Consider the following 21,211-nt stretch of genomic DNA (forward strand, 5'->3'; position numbering starts at 1 on the left):
TTACTAATTCTTGCTGCAGAGATAACACCTCTCCCAAGTTTCTTTATAAAATAATATTTGGCACCAAAAGGCAGTTCCTTTGTTGGGTGATTTTATTTTCTTTAACATCAACTGCTACCAACTGTCATTTCCTTCAAGGCAAAGTGGAGGATTCTCATCTTAATTGAAGGTTTTATTGCCCCTTCACACTTGACAGGTGAGTGTCCCAGTACTGCTATTGTCCCAACCTGGAGCCCAGACGAATGTCTGACAAGCGTGTGAACTTTCTTTGTCCTGGTCCATTCAAAGTTTTTCAAGCTGGCAATTTTCACTTACTTGTCCTGGATTTATGGTGTATCTCCCTTCCTTGGGGAAGTTTCATGGCTGGCAACTGGAATGACTAGTTTTTCTGAGAGCTTGCAAATCCAGCCCATGTGTTTTAAACTCTTTAATTTCTTACTTTGAGTCCTCAATTAAAACAAGCCTGTGAAAAAAGATAGCCTATGTGTGTATTATCACCACTAATATAATCCCTTTACATTCCTAAGTAAACAGGCTTTCATTAACGATTTATTTTTAAACAGGCCATTTCTTTTTCTTGAATCAGCAAAACCCCTTTTTCCACATGTGTTAAAAATTGCTACCATTTCTTTCTTTAAATTTGGTTTGGCAGCTCCACCAGTAATTTCCTTGAATGCAGGAGTTTTATCTAAAGCATAGATACATTTACACTTGACCTGGCTCAGAGAGTTAACGTCTCTTTGAACTGCTGAGCCTGGATACTTTTTGGAAAGAAATAAATGTGTGTTCCTGTGCAAGTGAAAGTAAAGTTGCTTATTGAGTACTCTCATAGTTGGTTTGGCTGGGCCCGTCACTCAGGAATTCTGCCTGGTTTTGGTGAAACACAGTGAAATATCCTGGGCATGACAGGGCCTTTTGATTCACAGTGGTTTCAAAATGAACAAATGGAATTAGCATCAAAGCAGCATTTTGAAAATGTAAACATGTTTTATTTTGAAGGGGGATTTTGGGTTTTCCGCCAAGCAGTGCTGCCTTTTCACTTGATTCCATTTATATGTTCACGAACACACTAGCATACTTTTTCATTGTGTCCCCTTGTTCCACCTTGCCTGAAGTGTGCTAGGCAGGATGTTGCAGCCATCTTTATGTTGCGGCCAATCGCAGTTTTAAGGTCCTGGTGCACACAGGAGCCAGCGAGGCCAGGTTGCTGTTTCTTGCGCAAATGCAGCTTAGTGATGTGGGGCAATGCTGTTGAGTGGGTCAATATATCCCACAAGGCTGCGAGAAAAGCTGACCTCTCCACCTCCTTAGGAAGAGCTATTGAGGTCAATAAGATCTCTGGAGGAAGAAACCGGTGTTGTCGAGGCTCAAAGTCATCCAGTACAACACAAGATCCCAGCTCCCGACTATGCCCTCGATCAACAGAAACATATTGAGGACCTGAAACAGTTAGTGAAGAGACTACAGACACAGTTACTACCTAGAGAAAATCTGACTGTAACCCCACAACGGGGTATATACTTTTTCCCTTCGTCATACGACATAGAACATCAAGTATTCAGAAGAGCTCAAGAGCTCCGAGAATAGGTTACCTCTTCACCTGTTCCTTTACCTCCCTGGAGATTTTGCTACCGACGTGGGGATGATCGCCACTCCACGCGTCTGTGGGACCAAGACTATGCTCGAGGAGCTGCTCCATTTAATGCACTTAATCCAACTCCCACCCGAGCAGTGTTGGGAAACGCACAGGAGGTTGTAGCGGAGGAGCAGCTAGAACCTTGAGTACAGGAGTAAGGTCCACTGAACATAATCCCAGTATATCTGTATGGACACAGAATTCTAAAGTGCCGAATACCAAACCTCCAGTCAAGGCTCACGAGGGTCCCACAGCTGACGACCTCAGATTAGTCCATGAGCTCTGCAACACCCAGAAAATGTCGCCAGTGTCATGTAACAGACTACGAACTCAGACAACGTCGACCAAGGGCATCCCTGAGGGTTTGATTGTACCACCACTTACCATCCCTGTTGAGCTTGAAGGGCGGAGGACTACAGCCCTACTGGACAGTGGCTCTCAAGTCCCTATTGTCTATGAGCCTTACTATCAGAGACACATGTCACATCTGCCCTTGGAACCAATGGAGGGGTTAAACTTGATGGGGGTCGGTGATGCCATCTGCCGCTATCGGGGGTATGTCTCTGTGTAAGCACCACATTGACCACACTGGTATTAGAGTGCACCACAAGAAACCTGTATCCTGAAGTACCTCTGGTCATGGGCACCAACTCTGCCATGTTTGGTACTTTAGCCCGGATGTGTAAGGAGATGGCTGGGACACAGTTCGCACTTTCCCTATCAATGCACCCTGCCTGCCGACAAGTCTACCTTAGGAATCAAAGGGATAAGGTGGAGTTCTCTGATGGCCCTGTGGGAGTTGTGAGGACCACCAATGACAGTCAACTTGACATACCACCAGGTAAGACCATCATGGTGCCTAGGCGTGTATGAATCCAAGGTCACAGCCGTTACCGTAGATTGGTGATGAAGGCTCCTAAGAGTGAAGAACTGCCTGGATATTTGTTGGTACAACGCACATTGCCAAGAGAGACTGGTACAGCCATGACCCACATACGAGTTCCCATCAGTAATGTCACCAATAAAACCATGCATCTGCCCAGTGGTGGAACCATAACACAGTTGTATATTGCTGATTCAGTGGCTCAGACGGCTGGAACCAGAAGCTCCTATCCTACTTTGGATATGTAACAGATAAACTTTGGAGATTCTCCGTTGTCAGAATGTGAAAAAAAATCCTCTACGAGACCAACTGGCCATGAGAGTGGATGTGTTTTCAACCAGTGCTTGGATCTAGGTGAGGCTAAGGGAGTGCAACACCACATCCGTCCAAGAGATACCACCCCATTTCGAGAGAGGTCAAGAAGGCTGGCACCTGCGGATGTCGAAGACGTGCAACGTCACCTCGAAGAATTGCTGCATGCAGGTATAATCCAAGAGTCAAAGAGCCCCTATGCCTCTCCTACAGTGGTGGCGTGAAAAAAAAAATTAAAACGTGCGACTATGCATCGACTATCGATGGCTCAATAGCAGAACCATACCAGAACAATATACCACCCCTCAAGTGGATGAGGCCCTTGATTGTTTAGTGGGAAGCAAGTGGTTTTCGGTTCTAGATCTTCGGAGTAGGTATTACCAGATTCCCATGTTACCGGAGGATAAGAAGACAGCCTTGTTTGGCCCTCTAGGTTTTTACCAGTTTATCCACAAGCCACAAGGGATATTGGGGCACCCGCCACATTTCAACGCCTCATGGAGTGAACTGTGGGAGACATGAACTTGCTTGAGATGTTGGTGTACCTAGAGGATGTGATCGTGTTTGGGAGGATACCAGAAGAATGTCACCAACGAATGCTAAAAGTTTTGGATTGCCTGCAAGAACAAGGTCTAAAATTCTCCCTGGAAAAATGTCAGTTTAGCCGCACCAGTGCAAAGTATATTGGACATGTGGTGTCTGCTGATGGAGTGAGCATAGACCCCACAAAGATACAAGCCCCCAAGACTTGGCCTCGCCCGCAGAACCTGCGAGAGATGGGAATCTTCCTGGGGTTTTGTAATTATTACTGACGGTTCGTGCCTGGGTTTGTTAAAATAGCATGTCCACTCACAGATTTGACCAAAGTGTATCCGCTCTCACAGAAAAAGACGACTCTTCGGGGAAATCAGTCCACCGCTCAGTGGTGTCCAGTCATACTTTCGAAAGTATATTTTCGACATGCAAAAGGTCCGAATACAAAGCATCAGAAAAAAAAAAAGTTTTGAATACATTTTTATTTTTATTTTATGGGTTTTATTTTACTTTTGTGTAAAAAAAAGTTTTTTTAAAAAAAAGAAAACTGGGGGTTGGGGGAACCCCCCCCCTTTAAAAAAAAACCATTTGAAACTTTTTTTTCCGATGCTTTTGTGTTGGAACTTTTGTATTTCAAAAGTTTTACTTTTGAAACTATCACTATGAACCCCGCTCAGTATCATCCAAAGGAAGTCTTCAGCCTGCGCTGGCATGATAAGTGTGAACAGGCTTTTGTCCAGTTAAAATAAAACTCTTACTGAGGCACCAGTACTGGCCTATGCTGACCCGAAGCTACCCTAGGTATTACATGTGAATGCTAGTTATGATGGACTGGGGGCTGTACTCTATCAAGAACAAGAGGGGAGCCTTAGACCTGTGGCGTTTGCTAGTTGCCGCCTGAGCCAAGCAGATACATAGACCAGTTGTGCCATCCTCATTACAGCTTCCGGTGGTCTTGCGTGCTCTGTGTGACCAACACGGGCATCTGGGAAGTAAACGAACCTTAGATTTGGTACAGAATCGATTTTACTGGCCGCACCTAAGGCCCGAAGTGGAGGAGTACTGCCACACCTGTGTGAGGTGCATCACCCGAAAAAACACTCAGTCATCCTGCTGCAGGCCTTCAACACTTACCGAGTTCCGGAACTATGGACCTAGTTGGTGCAGATTTCCTGAGCCTTGAGACTGACCATGGAGGGATCCAGAGCATTCTGTTAGTAACTGATCACTTCACCCGCTATGCTCAAGCATATCCCACCAGGGATCATACGACCATAGCAAAAGTACTTTGGGATACATTTTCTGTGCACTATGGTTGGCCAGATTGACTCAGGGGAGACCTGGGCTCAGAACGGTTACGTATTTTTCAAATGTGAAAGTGTTCAATCACATGGGTGATTATTTATTTATTTAGCAAATTAAAAAGTGTCCCACTTTACGGGATACCTGCGACAAGAAAGCTTATAAAGGTAACAAATGAAGGAATGTTTACTTTCCAGGGACACTGGAAAAACGCAATAGACAGAGCAAGTTATTTATTTAGCAATTGAAAAAAACTTTCTTTCTCATGGGAGACCTGCGCTCTGAACTGTAACGTATCTATAAAAGGGTGAAAGGGTTCAATCACATGAGTGAGGCCAGTGACAGAGTTATTTATTTAGCAAATCAGAAAGTGTCCCAGCTTACGGAATACCTGTGACAAGAAAGGTTATACAGGTAACAAATGAACGAATGTTTACTTTCCAAGGACACTGGTGATTGAAATCTCATTTAATGGTCAAATGTATAACTGCTCATCATCAATGGATGTCTAAGGCAAGGAGGGCTCCATTAGTTACCACATGTGCCACTTTAGTTTCACCCTGGGATCTGAAAGAGTCCTGCAAGGTTTTATGTGACCATATTATCCAATGTATGTAATGGGAGCAACTCTGTCAGGGGTAGATTAGGGTTATACAGACTCAGTATTGTATTGTAGGAATTAACCTGCTATTTTTATATAAAGCTAAAAGGGAGCCTCGCTCTACCCAACCAAAGAATCTGTGCTTGGTTATTTATCTATAGCACCCTGCTGCTGTGTTGACAGGGTCAACCCTCCCAACCCCCCACTTGGAAAGTCCTCCTTGGGGTATCTCCTTTCTGGCAGCCATCTCACTCCCTTCCCCAAGCTTATTACTCTTTGGGTCTCCCTCAGTCAGGCTTAGAGCATTTTCGGATGTCGAAGACTTAGAAATGTGCGTGGCTTTATTTATAGACCTCCGTAGGACCACTTTGCTCAGTTCGCTTTTACAGTTCATTCACTTTATCGCTACAAACAATTCACCTTTCACAGAAACTTTCGAGTGGGCTACTTCCTTTCGCCAGACCACTCCGTTATTCAGTATTGCTGATTTCACAGCTGGCCTTACTTCAAAGTTCATTCACTGGTCTGCCTTTCTTCGCATCTCATCCACACACGTGCGGCCTTCACTTGTGATATAATGTTGCCACTTCAAACTTTCTTTAACACACACCGGTCTCTCAGGTTGCTTTCCAACTCACCGGCTGTGTGCGTTTCTTTATTGGTTTTACGATTTCCAATTCACAAGTCAAGGTTAGTACCACAGGCTTGGCCTCACCACTACAACCCTGCCGTTCACCCGGGAGGGTCGCTGGCATCCTTGAAACACAATGCAGCCTTCTGATTTGAGATCTGGCCTTCTCCTGGTGTCTTCTGCAGCCTTTGGGAGGCAACAACCTCCTGTAGAGAACTCCTGGGGTTTCCGACCCGCTGCTCTCGTCCCTTGGTCCATCGCTCTGCTCCAGTAGGTTTGCCTTTGTCCCGGAAGTTCTGCTCACACTAGTGTTCGACCTTGCCCAGAGTGTGTCTCTATGTTCCGTCTTTTATCTGTTATCCGTGTGAGGAAAGCTAACTGGTATCAGGTGTATGCACTTAGAGTCACGTGCCTGACTTTACCTGACCCAATTAGCAGGATATGTCCAGTACAATGTATAAGAGTTAGTCTTGTTACTCTCAGTCACCTTTTTCCTCGGCCCAGTGTTTGTATAAAAAGGGGGCTGGGGGATTGGGACTTCTGTGAATCCTAAAAAATAGAATGGTTTAGGTGAACAAAAAAGGGGAGAATGCCGTGTCTCACCATCAGCTGCTTCACCCCCACTCCCTGTAGACCCCTCGCCCAGGTGATCCTCCTGCACTGGTCCTACCCCAGGGTCTGGATCCAAAGGCGATGGCCATGCCCTGGCACCTGAGAGAGAGATCCCCGGGGACTAGTGGGTAAGACTCCCTTTGTTTCTCACAAAGCACATAGATGTTTAGATGCCCTTCCCTCTCTGTAGCAGCATTGGCAGTAGGTTTGAAAGCCTACCTGAATTAGCTGTGATAGTGTTGAGAGCAGGATTCAAGACTGTTATGAAACTCACCAACCGGGGTAACGCATCGATAATTGATTAACCCCCAATCAGATGGATCCCAGGATTCTATCCTGCCCACAATTGTTACTTTTAATTAGTTCATTAAGTAATACATTTACCATCTCTGGCATTTATCAATTTAATTTTTTTGTATTAAACCCTGCATTTGTTCATATTTTTTTTATTGTATATCCTCTAATTTCCTTGGGTGTTGAAAATCAGCATTATAAATAAGTATCAGCAAATGTGCTTAGTGTTTGTTGATTTTACAGTGCTTACTGAATAAATGGAGCATACCTGTATTTACTACAAACAACACACAGAAACATTCTACTGTGCACTGCACTTCTTGATGAACCACCATTCTATTTTACTCAAAAACAGTGTTACCCCTCACTCCCCCTCATACTTGCACACTGCAAGAGGTTAACATCCATATATGACTGGTGTGCCCTCACCCTACTGGCGTAGCGGGGGCCCCACAGCACCTGCAGTGTGGGTTGGGGCCCTGCACATGTCCTGGGGAGGGTACTAAAACAAAACATATATTTTTAAAAAAAATAAATAACAGAAAAAAATAAGAGTTTCTTTTTGAAGTCACTCTGCCTCATTAAAGAAATTATTTCTGTTCCGGTTCAGTCCTTAAATGGAAATAATTTTCGTATGAAGGCAGAGTGCCTGAAAAGTATACTATTTCTTTATGAAGTCCGAGGGCTCCCCCACCCCATGACATGGAAGCCTACAGGCTGGAGGCCTCCATGTCATGGGGTAGGTGGAGCCCTATAACTTCAAAAACAAATAGTTTCTGTTTGAAGTCACTCTGCCTTCATAAAGAAATTATTTCTATTCCAGTTTGGTCCTTTAACGGAAATAATTTATTTATGAAGTTAGAATGACTTCAAAAAGAAACCATTTCTTTTTGAAGTAATGGGGCTACCCTCCACAACATGACACAGAGGCCTCCAGATCCTCTGCAGATGACGGGAACAAGCATTGCTGGGTGCGGCGAGGAGCTGAGGGTCTTGTTCCCTAGACCAACAGATTAAAGGTAAGAAAAAGTATTTTCTTTAAATGTGTGTAGCGGCCACGTAGTTCTGGTTAAGTTGCTAAACTCAAAGGAAGAGCACTTTTTCGGCGGCTTATAACTTCATTCCCCCCGGAGGAATCCTCACCAATCTTTGCAAAAAAAGGTATATGGGTGGCTTTGAAAAAGTTGCGCTAGGCTTCGTGCGGGGGGGGGGAGTTATAAAGGGGTCCCAATTTTTATTCCCCATAGACTGAATGGGGAAAAACTTTGCACACGGCTAACGGTCGAACGGCTGGATGGATTTTCACCAAATTTGTGCCAGGAGTGGGGACTTGGCCCAGAAAGTGTGCTTTTGTGTGTTCGGTGGAAGTCGGACGGGTACATTTGTTGCAAAACACTGAAATGTATGTCCCATAAAAATGTGTGATATCTGGGTCTTTTCCCTGTTCGCTCCGTGGAGTGATGTGTCATTGTATCGAGGTACGGCGTGGTGTCGGAGAAGATTGGACGCGACTAGTGGTTGGCTGGAGGGAAGCGTGCTGTGCGTCAACATTTTTAGGGAAAGCCGCCATGGTGTATCGGAGGACAGTGCGGCGGTGGCAGGGTCTGGAAAATGTACTGTACGCATTGTGTCAGCGGTCATAAAGGAAGGAATGGCTGGGGTAGTGAGAAGTGGTTCATTTGACATACGTAGGCAAGTATTTTCTGTGGAATTTGGAGGCAGCTGTAGTAATGGTCCCTTTGTTCCGTGACCTGTTTGCGGAAAATTCTTTTCGTTGTGAGTGGTGGCAGTTCATTTGCAAATGGGGAGTGAATTGCAGACGAGATAGGTTGGGTGGGAGTGTGGGTGGCGGTGCGCTGCGGATGGAATGCAGTATTTGGGCAAATGGAGGCATGCATGTGTGAATGAAGGTGCAGTGGGTCTGTGGAAGGATTCCACTATTAGGTGCATGGCTGAAGCCCGTAGGCTGTAGGGCATGCACTGAGGAGCGTAGGGCTGCAACATACACACCGCAGGAAGGTATGTTTCAGTCTGCATCCGGTACGGGGTGGTGCTTGTGTGTGCCGATTGCTTGCAGTAGCGTTAGTGCTGCAAAGTGAATGTGGGTAGGTTGGCAGTGACCAGTACTTTGTGAATGGGAGTGGCTACGCCTATAGTATGTGAATGAAAGTGTATAGGGGTGCAGGAGAGAGTGTTTTCTTTCCACATTGTGTTACCTGTTGCAATTTGTTGATGCATAGCTACATGGTGGTGCGCAGGTTGGGTAGGAGTGCTGGTGGCATTGGTGTGTATGTCGATGGTCGTAGGTGGTGAAATGGTGAAATGCATGGTAGCATTACGTGGCTGTAGGTGTGTTCAAGGCCTATGCTGTGTGCAGAATTGTTGAAGTAGAATTGTTGTTAACATGTTGTGGTTAGTGACACAATACTTTGTGAATGGCTGTGGGTAGAGGTGTTGGAGGAAGTGGTATGTTTGTGCATTCTGGTGAGTGCAACCTGTGTTCGTGATTGGGTGTTTCATGGTGTGGGGGAGTTGGGGTGAAGTGCTGCTACCTACGTGTGGCACTTTAGCGCAAAATGCCATCATGTTAACTGCTGCCATTTGTTGCTGTGTAGCACTATGGCGGTGTACAGGCTGGGTAGGAGTGTTGGTGGCAGTGGTGTCTATGTGGACTGTTGCAGAAGCTGACATGGAGGCATGCATGGTGGCATTACGTTGCCGCAAGTGTCTTCAAGGCCTAGTCTATTGGTAGCATGGCCGATGGGCGTAGGCCGTAGGCCATGCATTCAAGGGCCTAGGCCTTGAGGATAAGCACGCCAGTAATTCATTTTTCAATGTGCATGACTTAGAGGGTGGTGACATGTAAGGAATGGGTGTGGAGCCCATTTAAGCGTTATAGGCCACTGCTGCAAATAGATTGTAGGTAGGTTGGCAGTGGTACAATACTTTGTGAATGGTAGTGGGTACGCCCATAGTATGTGATTGAAAGTGCACAGGGATATAGGAGATATTGTCTTGTTTGTATGGTAACTGTTGCAATTTGTTACTGCATACCTCCATGGCAGTGCTCTGTGGTTGGGGATGCTGCAGTGAAAAGTCATGCTGTGTGGCCACTGGGTGCAATGCCTGTATACTGTCAGTATGTTACAGGGTATGGTTGAAGGCCAGCTTATATGTGCTTGGATAGTGTGCTGTGTGCATAATGCTTGCAGTATGGGCAATGTTATAAACATGTTGTGTTTACGTTGCCAGTGAAACAATCCTTTCTGAGTGGAAGTGGGTAAGAGAATAGTATGTGAATCAAAGGACGTAGGGGTGCCGGAGACAGTGTAATGTTTACACATTATGTTAACAGTTATATGTAATGATGTGTATGTCCATTGCAGTGTCGAGGTTGGTTAGGAGTGCTGGTGCCAGTGGTGCATATGTGCATAGTGGTAGTTGGCGATATGCTGACATGTATTGTTCAATTTATGGTGGGGGGAATGTGTGCAAGGAGCAGACCCACTGGAGCAATGCAAGTTTGGCAGTGTATGCGGCACAGGGTGGTGATCTTTGGGGAATGTGTGTGGAGCACATTGTCTATGTGCTACAGCAGGGCAAGTCAGTTGCAAAGCGTGAATTGTGCATTCTATGGTTGTGGTGATAGTTGGAACATGTCACAGTATTTGGTGTGCAGCAGGAGATGGTGCAGTGAGATGTTGGGTGGTGTGACCACAGAGTGCAGTGCGTACGTAATGTGAGTATGGAAGTGGGTATGGGCGAAGGGCAGTTTATATGTGGTTGGTTACTCTGCTGTGTGCACATTTATTGAAGTAGGCCAAATGTTGTGAAGATGGTGTGCATAGGTTGACAGTGACACAATAGCGTGTGAATGGTAGAGCATAGGGGTGGTGCAGGCAGCGCTATGTTTGTGGCTTTTGCTAAGTGTGACACGTTTTCCTGAATCAATGTTTTATGGTTTGGGGGAGATGGGTAGAACTGGCGCTACGTATGTAACGTTTGTGCATAATGTTAGGTGCCCATATGGTCGCTTGCTTGGATGTGTACTGTTGCAGTGGGTGTGGAAAGGGCTGCAATGTTGTTTGCATACCTAAAAGTGTGCTGGGGGCGTGTTAGGATGTTTATGGATGCTGCAATAGTGCCTTCTTTAGCAGAAGTTTCTGGTGGAGGGGATTTGCAAACAAACGGAATGTGTACTGAGAGTGTTTAACGGTAATGCATATTTTCCCTACTGCCAAGGTGGTTTTCTCATGCATAACACAAAGAGCAGTGTGGGTCCATGACGGTGTAATTTGTCCCCAGCCAACGGTCAGAAGGTGTTTTATAAACAGATGTTTTCATCGGTTTATGCAGACTGCTGGCATGTTCTCCAACCACTGTGAGATCATGAGGTCGCAAAATATGCAGTGGTTCCGTAGAAATGGCATTTATTTGAGCGCCATTGGCAATGCCGTTTTCTTTCACACTGTGCAAGAAGCATTGACCAGAATTTTGTAAAAATGTGAGGACAGGCAAACAGACACACATACAAAGAGAAAATACAACAAAATGTGCTTGTACGCACGTAAAAACAAAAAAAAGAAAACAATGTATACATATATGCTGGAAGACTGAATCCCCTGCCTAGTTTCATAATGTTTAACATCCACCCCACCCCCACCTTCACTATCTCGAAAAGGTAGTGGATTATGCAGTACTTTCAGGATGGCACGTTCCACATCCTGGCTGACTATGTGGATGTATGCGGATGGAGAAATTGTGCATACTTTCATTGAACTTTGTAGTGGATGTGCTTTGGAATGGCACGACATTCGTACTGTGAATGTGTAGCGGTACATTTCAAGTGTTGCACAGCAGTGACCGTGTTCGATGACGATAGCTTTAATACGATTGGTAGATGCGTGTGTGCCTATTTACCAGTAACCTAATGAACCTTATGAAGTGGAGCTGCAGAGAAGATAGTGCAAATGGAAGAGAACTGTTCCAGTTTTACAGGAGTGCAGGCCACAAGCTACTTTGGGAGGCGCACGTGGCACCCACGAAAAATTGAACTGTGGGGATTGTCCAATGAGTTGCTTAAGATGTGTGGCAATAGGAAGAGGGACTCCTGCTGCACTGGGGACCGGCCCTCAACGTACTTGTAGACCGCACGACCCTCATTCGATGCTCCTCACCATGCTGGCCTATGGAAATGGGACTGTAGCGACTGCCGTATCATGTGCTGCTCAGGGTATGCGTCAGAGGAAAGCACGCCAATAGGAAGAAGAACTTCTCCCGGTTTACTGGGGTGCGGCCCTGACCGTATGGAGAAAGGCACATGCCACATTCTGCATTTGTGAGCATGCTGACCAATAGAAATGTGGAAATGTGACTATGCCCTTTGGCCAATAAGGTGGTCAGGGTGTACATTACAGAAAACAGCACCAATAGGCAGAAGGAGTCCTCCTGCTTCACCGAGGTGCCTCAGTCACTGTGATCGGGGAAAGGCACGTGCCACATTTTGCCCTTCTCACCATGTTGGCCAATGGAAATGGGACTGTAGCCTTTGGCCAATCAGGTGCTCTGGGTGTGCGTCACAGGAAAGGGAGGCATTCACTTTTCCAGAACTTTGTGTACTTTGACTGGCAAACATGGCAAGGCATACAGTTTTCATTGTGGGCGATTACTTTGTGCAAGATCTGTGCGTGTATGCCCTCCAAGAAGACTTGTCTAGCAATTTAGGTTTGGAGGGAGTGGACATTTTGTGGAGTGGTATGGAATCGTGCTGTTTCAGCGCACTGCTTCTAGAATGTTGATGCTTGGCCTCTTCGGCAACTGGCTTCTTTTTGGGCTCCATGCCTTGTTCCTGTGTGTTCAGTCAACCTGAAGATTTTGATGAAAGCAGTGCAGCGCATTTTTCGTACTGCCAAGGTTCTTTTCTCATGTATACTGCCGAGAACCGCGTGGCATTATTCCAATGCTTCCTGTCGCCAGCCAGAGGTCGGAAGGGGTCTCATCAGCAGAAGCATCTGTGACTTCTTGAGTGCTGCTGGGATGTTCTCCTGTGAGAATGAGAACACTCGTTCCCCATACATACACCTTTTCAAGGGAAATGGCATGTCTCTGTCGGCCAATGGCAATGAAATGTTCTTGCAAAATCTACGGACTGCACTGAAGACCCTACTGTAAGAATGTGAGCTGCAGTTCAAAACACACATTCACATGTGAAAATCACAAACAAAGTGTTTCTAGGGAACCGCCTTTACAAAAATAAAAAAATAAAAAAACAGCAAAAATCAAAGGTTCTTTTAAGAGCCACCACAACTAACGACGTACGCTCCCCTGGTACAAAGTTATTCCCCCACTCCCACACACATGGAGTGAATATCGTGATACATACGCCGCTTTTGCAGATGACGCCCATAGAAATGAGCCTGCAAAGGCTACGGTATTGGGCAATGAAGTTTGTGGGTGTGGTGTGTATGGACTGACAAAGCTACACTGTGCATTTGTTGACAGAAATGCAGAGGGCGCCGTTATGGGTGTGTGTTTTACGAGGCACAGCGTGCAGATTTTAGGGTATGCCAACATACATTCAGTGAAAGTGAATGCAAAACACTGTGCACTCGCTACTCATTTACCAATACTCATTTACCAATCTATGATGTATATGTGTAAGTGCTATGGACTAGGTAAAATTAAGTGCCTGATTTTGGTTTGTGTGTGTGATACGCAATCATGACGACATTATTGTTGTTCATTGTGCAGGGAACATTGCACAGCATGTTACACAAGATTCAGTGCTGTTTGCGATGAAGGAGGTGCTTGCCCAGTTCATGCGTTTCTTTCTGATCTCTTGCATATCTTTCTATCACAGTATGCAGCTACCGATGTGGCAGCGTCATTTTCAATTTGGTCCATCAATGGAGACATCGTGGTACATTGCAAAGAAGTGTATTTGTGCATTTCTTTGTCATGTGCCAATGGCAGACATCGCCCATGGCATTATGACGTTTCACAGCACAAATACTTTTCCCTACCTACAAAGTTCGTATTACTGTGCCAGCTATCTCGATTTCTGCACCCCCATCTAAATTGACTTGGTGCCTTTCTTGAGAGTAGTGATGTTTTCTTGTAGTAAGTGTTGCGCTGTGACTGTCTGCAAAAAGCTCTGCAATACGTAAAGTAACCTCTTTGTACAGCGCACTCCTTTGTAACCGACTGCACTACAGTGTTCTGTACAATGCCACGCCTCCCGGCCTGCATGCGTGCATTGGCAATTCCGTTTTTCATCTGTGAAAGGTGCTTTCTTTTTTTGCCTTTTTTCGTTCCCCACTGCATTTTTATTTATTATCGTGTTCCCACACAGGCCACAGAAGGAAAGCCAGGAAAGGTTCCGCTACAGAAGGGGCAGCACCTGCCTACATACTATATGGAACGTGCCGGGAGACAGAATTATTGGATGGCCATCATTTATATAGGCGGCACTCATTGGGCCTCATTGCGAGTTGAGTCCGGCGGTAACCTGCTGGTTTTTCCGGCTTGGTTACCGCCGGACTCGTATTACCATTCCGCCTCCGTGATTCCCGGAATTACCGGGGCATTACAACCCCGGTGACCCAGGAATTCCAGAGGCGGAATTTGGTAAATCCCCATTCCCAAAGAGTCCCATAGGACTCAATGGGAATGGGGGCCATGGAAACACCGGCACCATCTTGTGATGGTGCCGGTGTTTCCACATCCGCCTGCAGGCGGGCAGTGTTAAACCCGCCAGTTCAGACCTGGCAGGAATGACACCTCCGCCTGCAGGACTCGAGATCAGGCGATCCGGAAACCACGGTGGCGGCAGGTTTACCGCAACTGTTATTTCCGGACCGCCTGACTCGTAATTAGGCCCATTGTAATGCTCCTGTAACGACCGTTGCCATGCACTTCCAAGTACCTTCCCTGTGCACAGCAGCACATTGCACACATGAACAATACAATGCCCTTTGCCGGGTACGGGTCTGTAACGCAGCACATGCTTTGGAAAGGTGGTTTTACCGCTCCGCTGCCTTACAGGGGTGCCCCTCTTGTTGCCCGCAGCAGATGTGGCAAATGCTGTACATGAAAGTACCTAAAGCCATTCTTTGAAAGACGGTAGCCGGCCCACTGCTCCTTTGTCCTTCAATTTGAGTTATCGTCACATGCAGTACAAACACTTTATGTTACGCCATTACTCTTAGCGGTACCATTCATGGATATACATGCATTGTGGAATACAAGAATATTTACAACAAAGCCAACCACAGCTTCTTTACGAATGCCACAAAGGCATTTATTCTGTGCAACCCATGCACATACAGTGCTTTTCTAACCACCAGTAAGATTGTTTGCACTCTGCGCTTTTAGCGGCATGGCTACCCCCAAACCGGGTACCGGGTCTGGGTCCCAAAAATAGGGAATTACTGGACCATGCAGACTTTAGCAGGCCCGGTAATTCCCATTCTCGGGACCCGGTACATCCCCATTCCCATTTGAGCCCCCTTAGGGCTCAATGGGAATGGGGAGGATGCTAACAACGGGCCCGTTAATGATGGGCCTGTTGTTAGCCTCCTGGTCTGCTAGCGGGTCCCGCTCTGCACGTCTGGTCTGACCAGGCATGAAGAGCGGGACCCGCTGCAGACCTCGTAATGTGGCGCCCGGAATGAACGGTGCCGGTTCCTTACCGGCACCGTTCATTCTGCGGCCGCCCTCGTTGTAATGAGGCCCAATGTATCAGTTTCACGGGTCATGGAAAGGGAAGCAGCAGATAAATCTAAGTAATGCCACATTTACCACGCCCACACCACAGTGCAGGTTGCTGTTCTTTGTTTACTAGTGGCCATTATACAGTTAGGAGTACTTTAGCCACACAAATGAGATTTGTGATGGCATCTTTGATGTCATGGGTGTTATTCCTTGCAGTGCACACTGGTGGCACGAGTTAGGGTTGGTTAGCTTACCATAACTGTCGAATTTCAGGGTTTTTCCGGTTTTACCTGAAACCATTACATTTTTGTAACAATGTTTTTCCATTGAATTTCACAGGTTTTTTTAGTAGTGCAACTTAACCATAACGTCCCTATAACAATGTGTTTTGTTAGTGAATATATTATCTATATATATATGTATTCATGAGTTTATGAGTGAGTGCATGATGCGGCCTGGGTATGCCTTTGTGAGTTTATGGGTGTGCATGTGTGAGTGTATGGTGAAAGGGTGCACACTTAAATGTATGGGTGGCTTCCTGGGTGTGCCTATATGGTGAAAGGGTACACACTTAAATGTATGAGTGGCTGGGTGTGCATGTGTGTGCGTGTATGGTGAATGGTGTGTGTGCTTGTGTTCAGGGGCTCATAGAAGCATTTACGGCCATGGCAAGGTTGGTAGACGGGTTCTGTGCACAGACTTGCTAGCTGAAAATAAACCCTCCTTCTATCAAAAGGCTGAGGGAGAATTTGAAATAATTCCTCCAGCTAGTAAACAATTCCAGTTTCAGAACCGCTTCACAACCAATGTCATTTCTGGCTTTTGGGTAAAATAATAGTTATAATGGATTCTTCTTGCTGTGACATCTTCATTGAAATATGCTCTATGATTTGTGCTGCCTTTTTTAATTTCATACTTTTCTTACAGTATTTTTGAGTTTTGGTGGTGATGTTAATCTTCTGCAGAGTTACTACCACCTCTGTTTGCCCTTTTCACATGGAACCTAGTTGCTTTCAGGTGTGTATTGCCAGGGAAGGGGAGTTGAGCACATAGAGGGCACCTTGAGCACTTCAAAATAAATTATCCATGACACCACAATAACATTAAGGAGTGTAGCGCATGCGTGATGTCATTTTTAATCTTTGTTGATTAAGCTTTGACTTTAAAAAATAAAATACAAATGTAGTAAAAATAAATAAATTAGGTAAAATTGCCATTAGATGGCAAAGTGGTTCGAAATGGGTTTATTATCGTAGAGTGGTAAATGTTAGCCTTTGCTTGGCTTGTCTCCTTGGCCATCGCAGCTGCTAGGATAGCTGCATACTGTATTGCCCACGACACCACCCTGTATCTCGCTCCTTGAAACACTTGCGTATAGGCGCGTTACAAATGCCATATCATATCATATCATATCCTTTTATCCTGTAGTTCTGTAATAATAAAATAAATACAAATCCAGTTGAAATAAGGCATTGCCAGGGGTTTTATGTGAACATAGCTATCATGACTGCTTCTCATTCAGAAGGCCATATTGTATCCACTTGCCAATCCAATGCCGTACGCGTGAATCTTGCAGATGAGCGTTAACACATTCCCATACAGCACCATATCCATCAAGCACCAGACCAATGAGGCATTGGAGAGAAGCAATTACTCCTCTTTGAGCGTATTGGTGATGGGATAAAAGAAATAAAACAAGCAGTGGTCCCTTGATGAGACAGTGGGTCTGGTATCGGGGCAAAGGGTGAATCATGCCTTAATTGAACTCTCAGTAATAGGAATTGAAGTTCTGTAATTTCAAATATATGTCTTGATGCTTTCATTTAAGAAAAGAGTTGAACTGCATAATATGAAACGTGTGCAATTAAATAAAATGTAGTAACTGAGAACAAATTGACTTATCATATCATTTTTTATAAAGCCACTAACCCGTTGTTTCCCTTTCTGTTGCAGGTCATTTAAACGCGTGGGGTATTAGACACTGTAAACCATTTGAAAATGTCTCTCTTGAGAAGAGCCTGGATATTCTGTATGCTTGGTACTATCGCACTAATTTCCACAATTAGCTACATGCTAACTAAACAACCCATCCTTAAGCATAAAAATCTTGCAATCGACAGCATTACACCTCTACAAGACAACAGAACCTTTATACTTGGAGCATATTACGATAATCGAGATAAACCTACTATACGATTAATCGCAATTCTTCATCGTCGGGATGTCAAAGAACTCTATTGTTGGTTGATCTGCAGCAACATTAATGGATCTGCGGTTATTCAAAAGGTAGGTATTGATTTTCTTGCCCACGATTATGGATTCCCTTATGTGATAGCTCATCTTCTTTGCCCAGCAGTGAGCAATTGCGCTGCAAAATATGTGTCCATTCACTCATCTGACAAAGGAGATGCTGACAAACTGCCTCTGTTTGAGATCAGGAACCGTAGTCCCGGTGCATTTTCCGCTGAATTCACAGTGTGCATTTCCACGATGTTCGGAAATTCGACCAACGCTTTGCAATTTATTCAGACCATAGAGATGTATAAACTGCTGGGTGCCCAAAAAGTCATGATCTATAACCACAGTTGCAGCTCGCTGATAGACAAGGTCATGAAACATTACATTGCAGAAGGAACTGTCGAAGTGATACCTTGGCCAATCGACTTGTATCTTGACGTTTCTGCAAATTGGCATTTTTCAATGGATTCCCGTCCAAAGCACTTGGGCTATTATGGACAATTGGCAACTCTAAATGACTGTCTCTACAGAAATATGTATAAAAGCAAGTATGTGGTACTCATTGATATGGATGAAATTATTATGCCCAAAAAACACCAGAATTGGGCAAGCATGATGGCAGATCTCCAAAAACAACACCCAAAAAAGGGTGCCTTTGTTTTTGAGAACCACGTCTTCCCCAACGATGTGTATGACTCAACTTTCAATCTGTCGGCGTGGAATGTCATACCGGGAAATAACATTTTGTTGAATGTTTACCGGGAACCAAAAACTGAGTACCACGAGAAACTGATTGTCAATCCCCGTAAAGTAATACAGGTTTCTGTTCACACTGTTTTGAAGGCCTATGAACCATTTCTTATGGTGAGTGAAGACATTGCAATCCTGCAACATTGTAGGGAGCCGGTCCAACGCAAATTACCAAAATCATCCTTAATTAGAGACACAACTATCTGGAAATACAGTGTACCTTTAATCCATCGCTTAAATGTGCTGAAAAATGACAGTTCATTATTTTGAACCTTTCCAATTGTATTAGTATTGCTGGAGCGATTTTCATCTGATAGTGCCAAAGCAACGGGTGGCTCATCCTCATGGGCTGTGGATATGCAGGGGAAACAGGGCCAGTGACTAAATGGAGCAAAAAGTTGGAAAAGGGAAAAACGTAAAAAAGCAAATGCAAGAACATGACATTGCTACAGAAAAATAACTTTGTTTAGAGACTGTTTTGTCTAAATTTGCAAATATTGTGAACACTGAACAAATGTTACTTCTTAGGACAAAACTATGAAGCTTAAAATTATAAAAGTAAGGAAGCATTTAAAAGTGTGCTGCTATTTTAGAGTCATGTCTGCATTTGAATTTGTATTGTAGCCACTATGATCTGCTATGGGTTTTTGGTACTATATTGTATTTTCTGATCGCAGCATCACCCTGGCTCTTCAAGTCTTTTTTTGGGCAAACACTCTTTTAATCAGGAACCCAGAGTAATGTGGCCCTTCAGTTGATGAATCTTTGTGCTTTCATAGATTGACTGAATTATATTATACTTTTATAATACATGCCAGCCTGCAATATTCATATAAAAGCCTCGAAATAATGTTATTATTACAGACTAGATGTAACATCATAACTGACATGTAATAAGAAAATGATATCACAACCGCTCTGTAATCAGTTATTACGCTTTATTTGTGACATCACAATGCCTGCGGCTTGAGCCAGCACAGAGCAGAACTCGAGCTGTCACTGCTGCGCTGAAAGCAGTGACAAGCTTTTCAAATTCTGTGCTTGTAAAATAGTTTCCTGCTACACTTTACAGACAGTAATTGACAAGGAACTGTTTATGGTAGATTGTTTAATTTGTGCATTTCTGGGGTTTAACACATGAGAGCAAGAATCAACATGTTTTCACTTATTTTAAAGCACAACATGAAAAGGTGTTTGTCGATTATTTTATTAAACTGCTCAAACTATTTTTCTGCAACACATGACAAGCTGCATGTTAGGATTTTTAAATCCAAGCACATTCTACATTAATTATATGGAATGGCAAATGGAAGATCTCTCACAATAGATTAAACAAGATGCCAGGTAGTAAAGGAGATAACAGTGTATGGTTGTATATTATAAGGAATAAAATATGCCCTAGTGTATGTAAAAAGGACCCTACAATCTCCTTTAAATAAATAAACAACTGAAATAGAAGATCACTCTGATTTCTTGTTAATCTATTCCTTTCTGGATTGCATTCATGCCTTGGTACTACTTCCACTAGACCTTGTGGTGAATTTAGCTAGAACTGTGCTGTGCAGCCACTCTTCTTTCATTCCTCAACCATCCTCTGCCGCCATTATGGCTCTCTTCTATTTTCTCTAACTGCTACACTATCACCCATCCCCCCTCTCTCACAAAGTCTGGTAGGAAAATGCACAAATAATGCATCTTGAGTGCAAACCCTGGACTACCCATTGCTGACACCTACGTCAGCGGTTCCTCCAGAAGGGTTTTCACTGATATCCTCTTCTCTGTCCGCTCTCCAGATCTATGAACCCAGCATCCCATCTCCATTCTCTTCAGGGTCCACAACCCAACTTCCTTCTCTTTGACCAGATCCTGCCTTCTCTCATTAACTTCCTTCCTTCTCCTGCATCTCCCCGTACTACTCTCTCTCCCTCCTTTGACTGGCGTTCAATGCCCCTGTAAAGGACCTCCTAAAACTTTCAAAGACAGAGACCTCCTCCATTTGGTGACTCTTAACGCACGCTCAGCAAACAAACACTCCACTGACATCTATCTCCTTCTTGAAGTCATTGAACTCGACATTCTCGCTCTTACCTAGACATGGTTCAATGCCATCTAAGTCACTGCTTTTGACTCCCTCCTTGATGGCTTCAAAACCCTCTCCAAGCCTCGATCTCACTGCACTGGTGGGGGGAGGGTTGCCTTAATCTTCCCAGAATGGATTCCTGCTTCCATCTGTCCCACCCAACACTACTCTTCCTTTGAAAACCTGGTTTGCAAATTGGTCATCTCTCCCATCTCCACCCTGACCATTGCTACCGTCTACCTGCCTCCTGGCACCACCACCCTGTTCCTCTCTGAGTGGACTGACATCTGCTCTTCCTTACATTCATCCAACTCCACCCTCCTCCTCCTCCTGGGTGATTTCAATATCCAACTGGACTCCCCTGGCTCTGCACACACACTCTCTTCACAGACCTCTGCGCCTCTCTTTCTCTCTCCATTATACCTTCTGGGCCAGCCCACTCAGCTGGACACACTCTGGACACCCTCATACACTCTGACCTTTCCCTCTCCTCTCCAATAGTCACCCCTCTCTCCCAGTCAGACCATTCTCTCCTCTCCTCCCACTTGGGTCCCTTTGGCCCCCTGACCGCCCCCAAAAATCCCCTTCATCATCATTCACTAACATCCGCCCGATGAAATGAGTGA

The 21,211-nt window shown here is 44.8% G+C and overlaps 1 protein-coding gene across 6 annotated transcripts in view; it reads left to right on the forward strand.

The window, feature by feature from the left end:
* Positions 1-19,966, forward strand: part of LOC138471705 (uncharacterized) — a 370,985-nt gene extending 351,019 nt beyond the window's left edge. For all 6 annotated transcript variants that reach the window (XM_069609469.1, XM_069609472.1, XM_069609471.1 and 3 more), the window contains one exon: positions 17,471-19,966. In XM_069609469.1, coding sequence (XP_069465570.1) covers positions 17,516-18,775 — 1,260 coding nt within the window. In that variant the 5' untranslated portion in view covers positions 17,471-17,515 and the 3' untranslated portion in view covers positions 18,776-19,966. The remainder of the gene's footprint in view (positions 1-17,470) is intronic.
* The last annotated feature ends 1,245 nt before the right edge of the window (positions 19,967-21,211 follow it).

Source organism: Ambystoma mexicanum, chromosome 8 (genome assembly GCF_040938575.1).
Source record: "Ambystoma mexicanum isolate Mex_15411 chromosome 8, UKY_AmexF1_1, whole genome shotgun sequence".
Lineage (NCBI taxonomy): Eukaryota > Metazoa > Chordata > Amphibia > Caudata > Ambystomatidae > Ambystoma > Ambystoma mexicanum.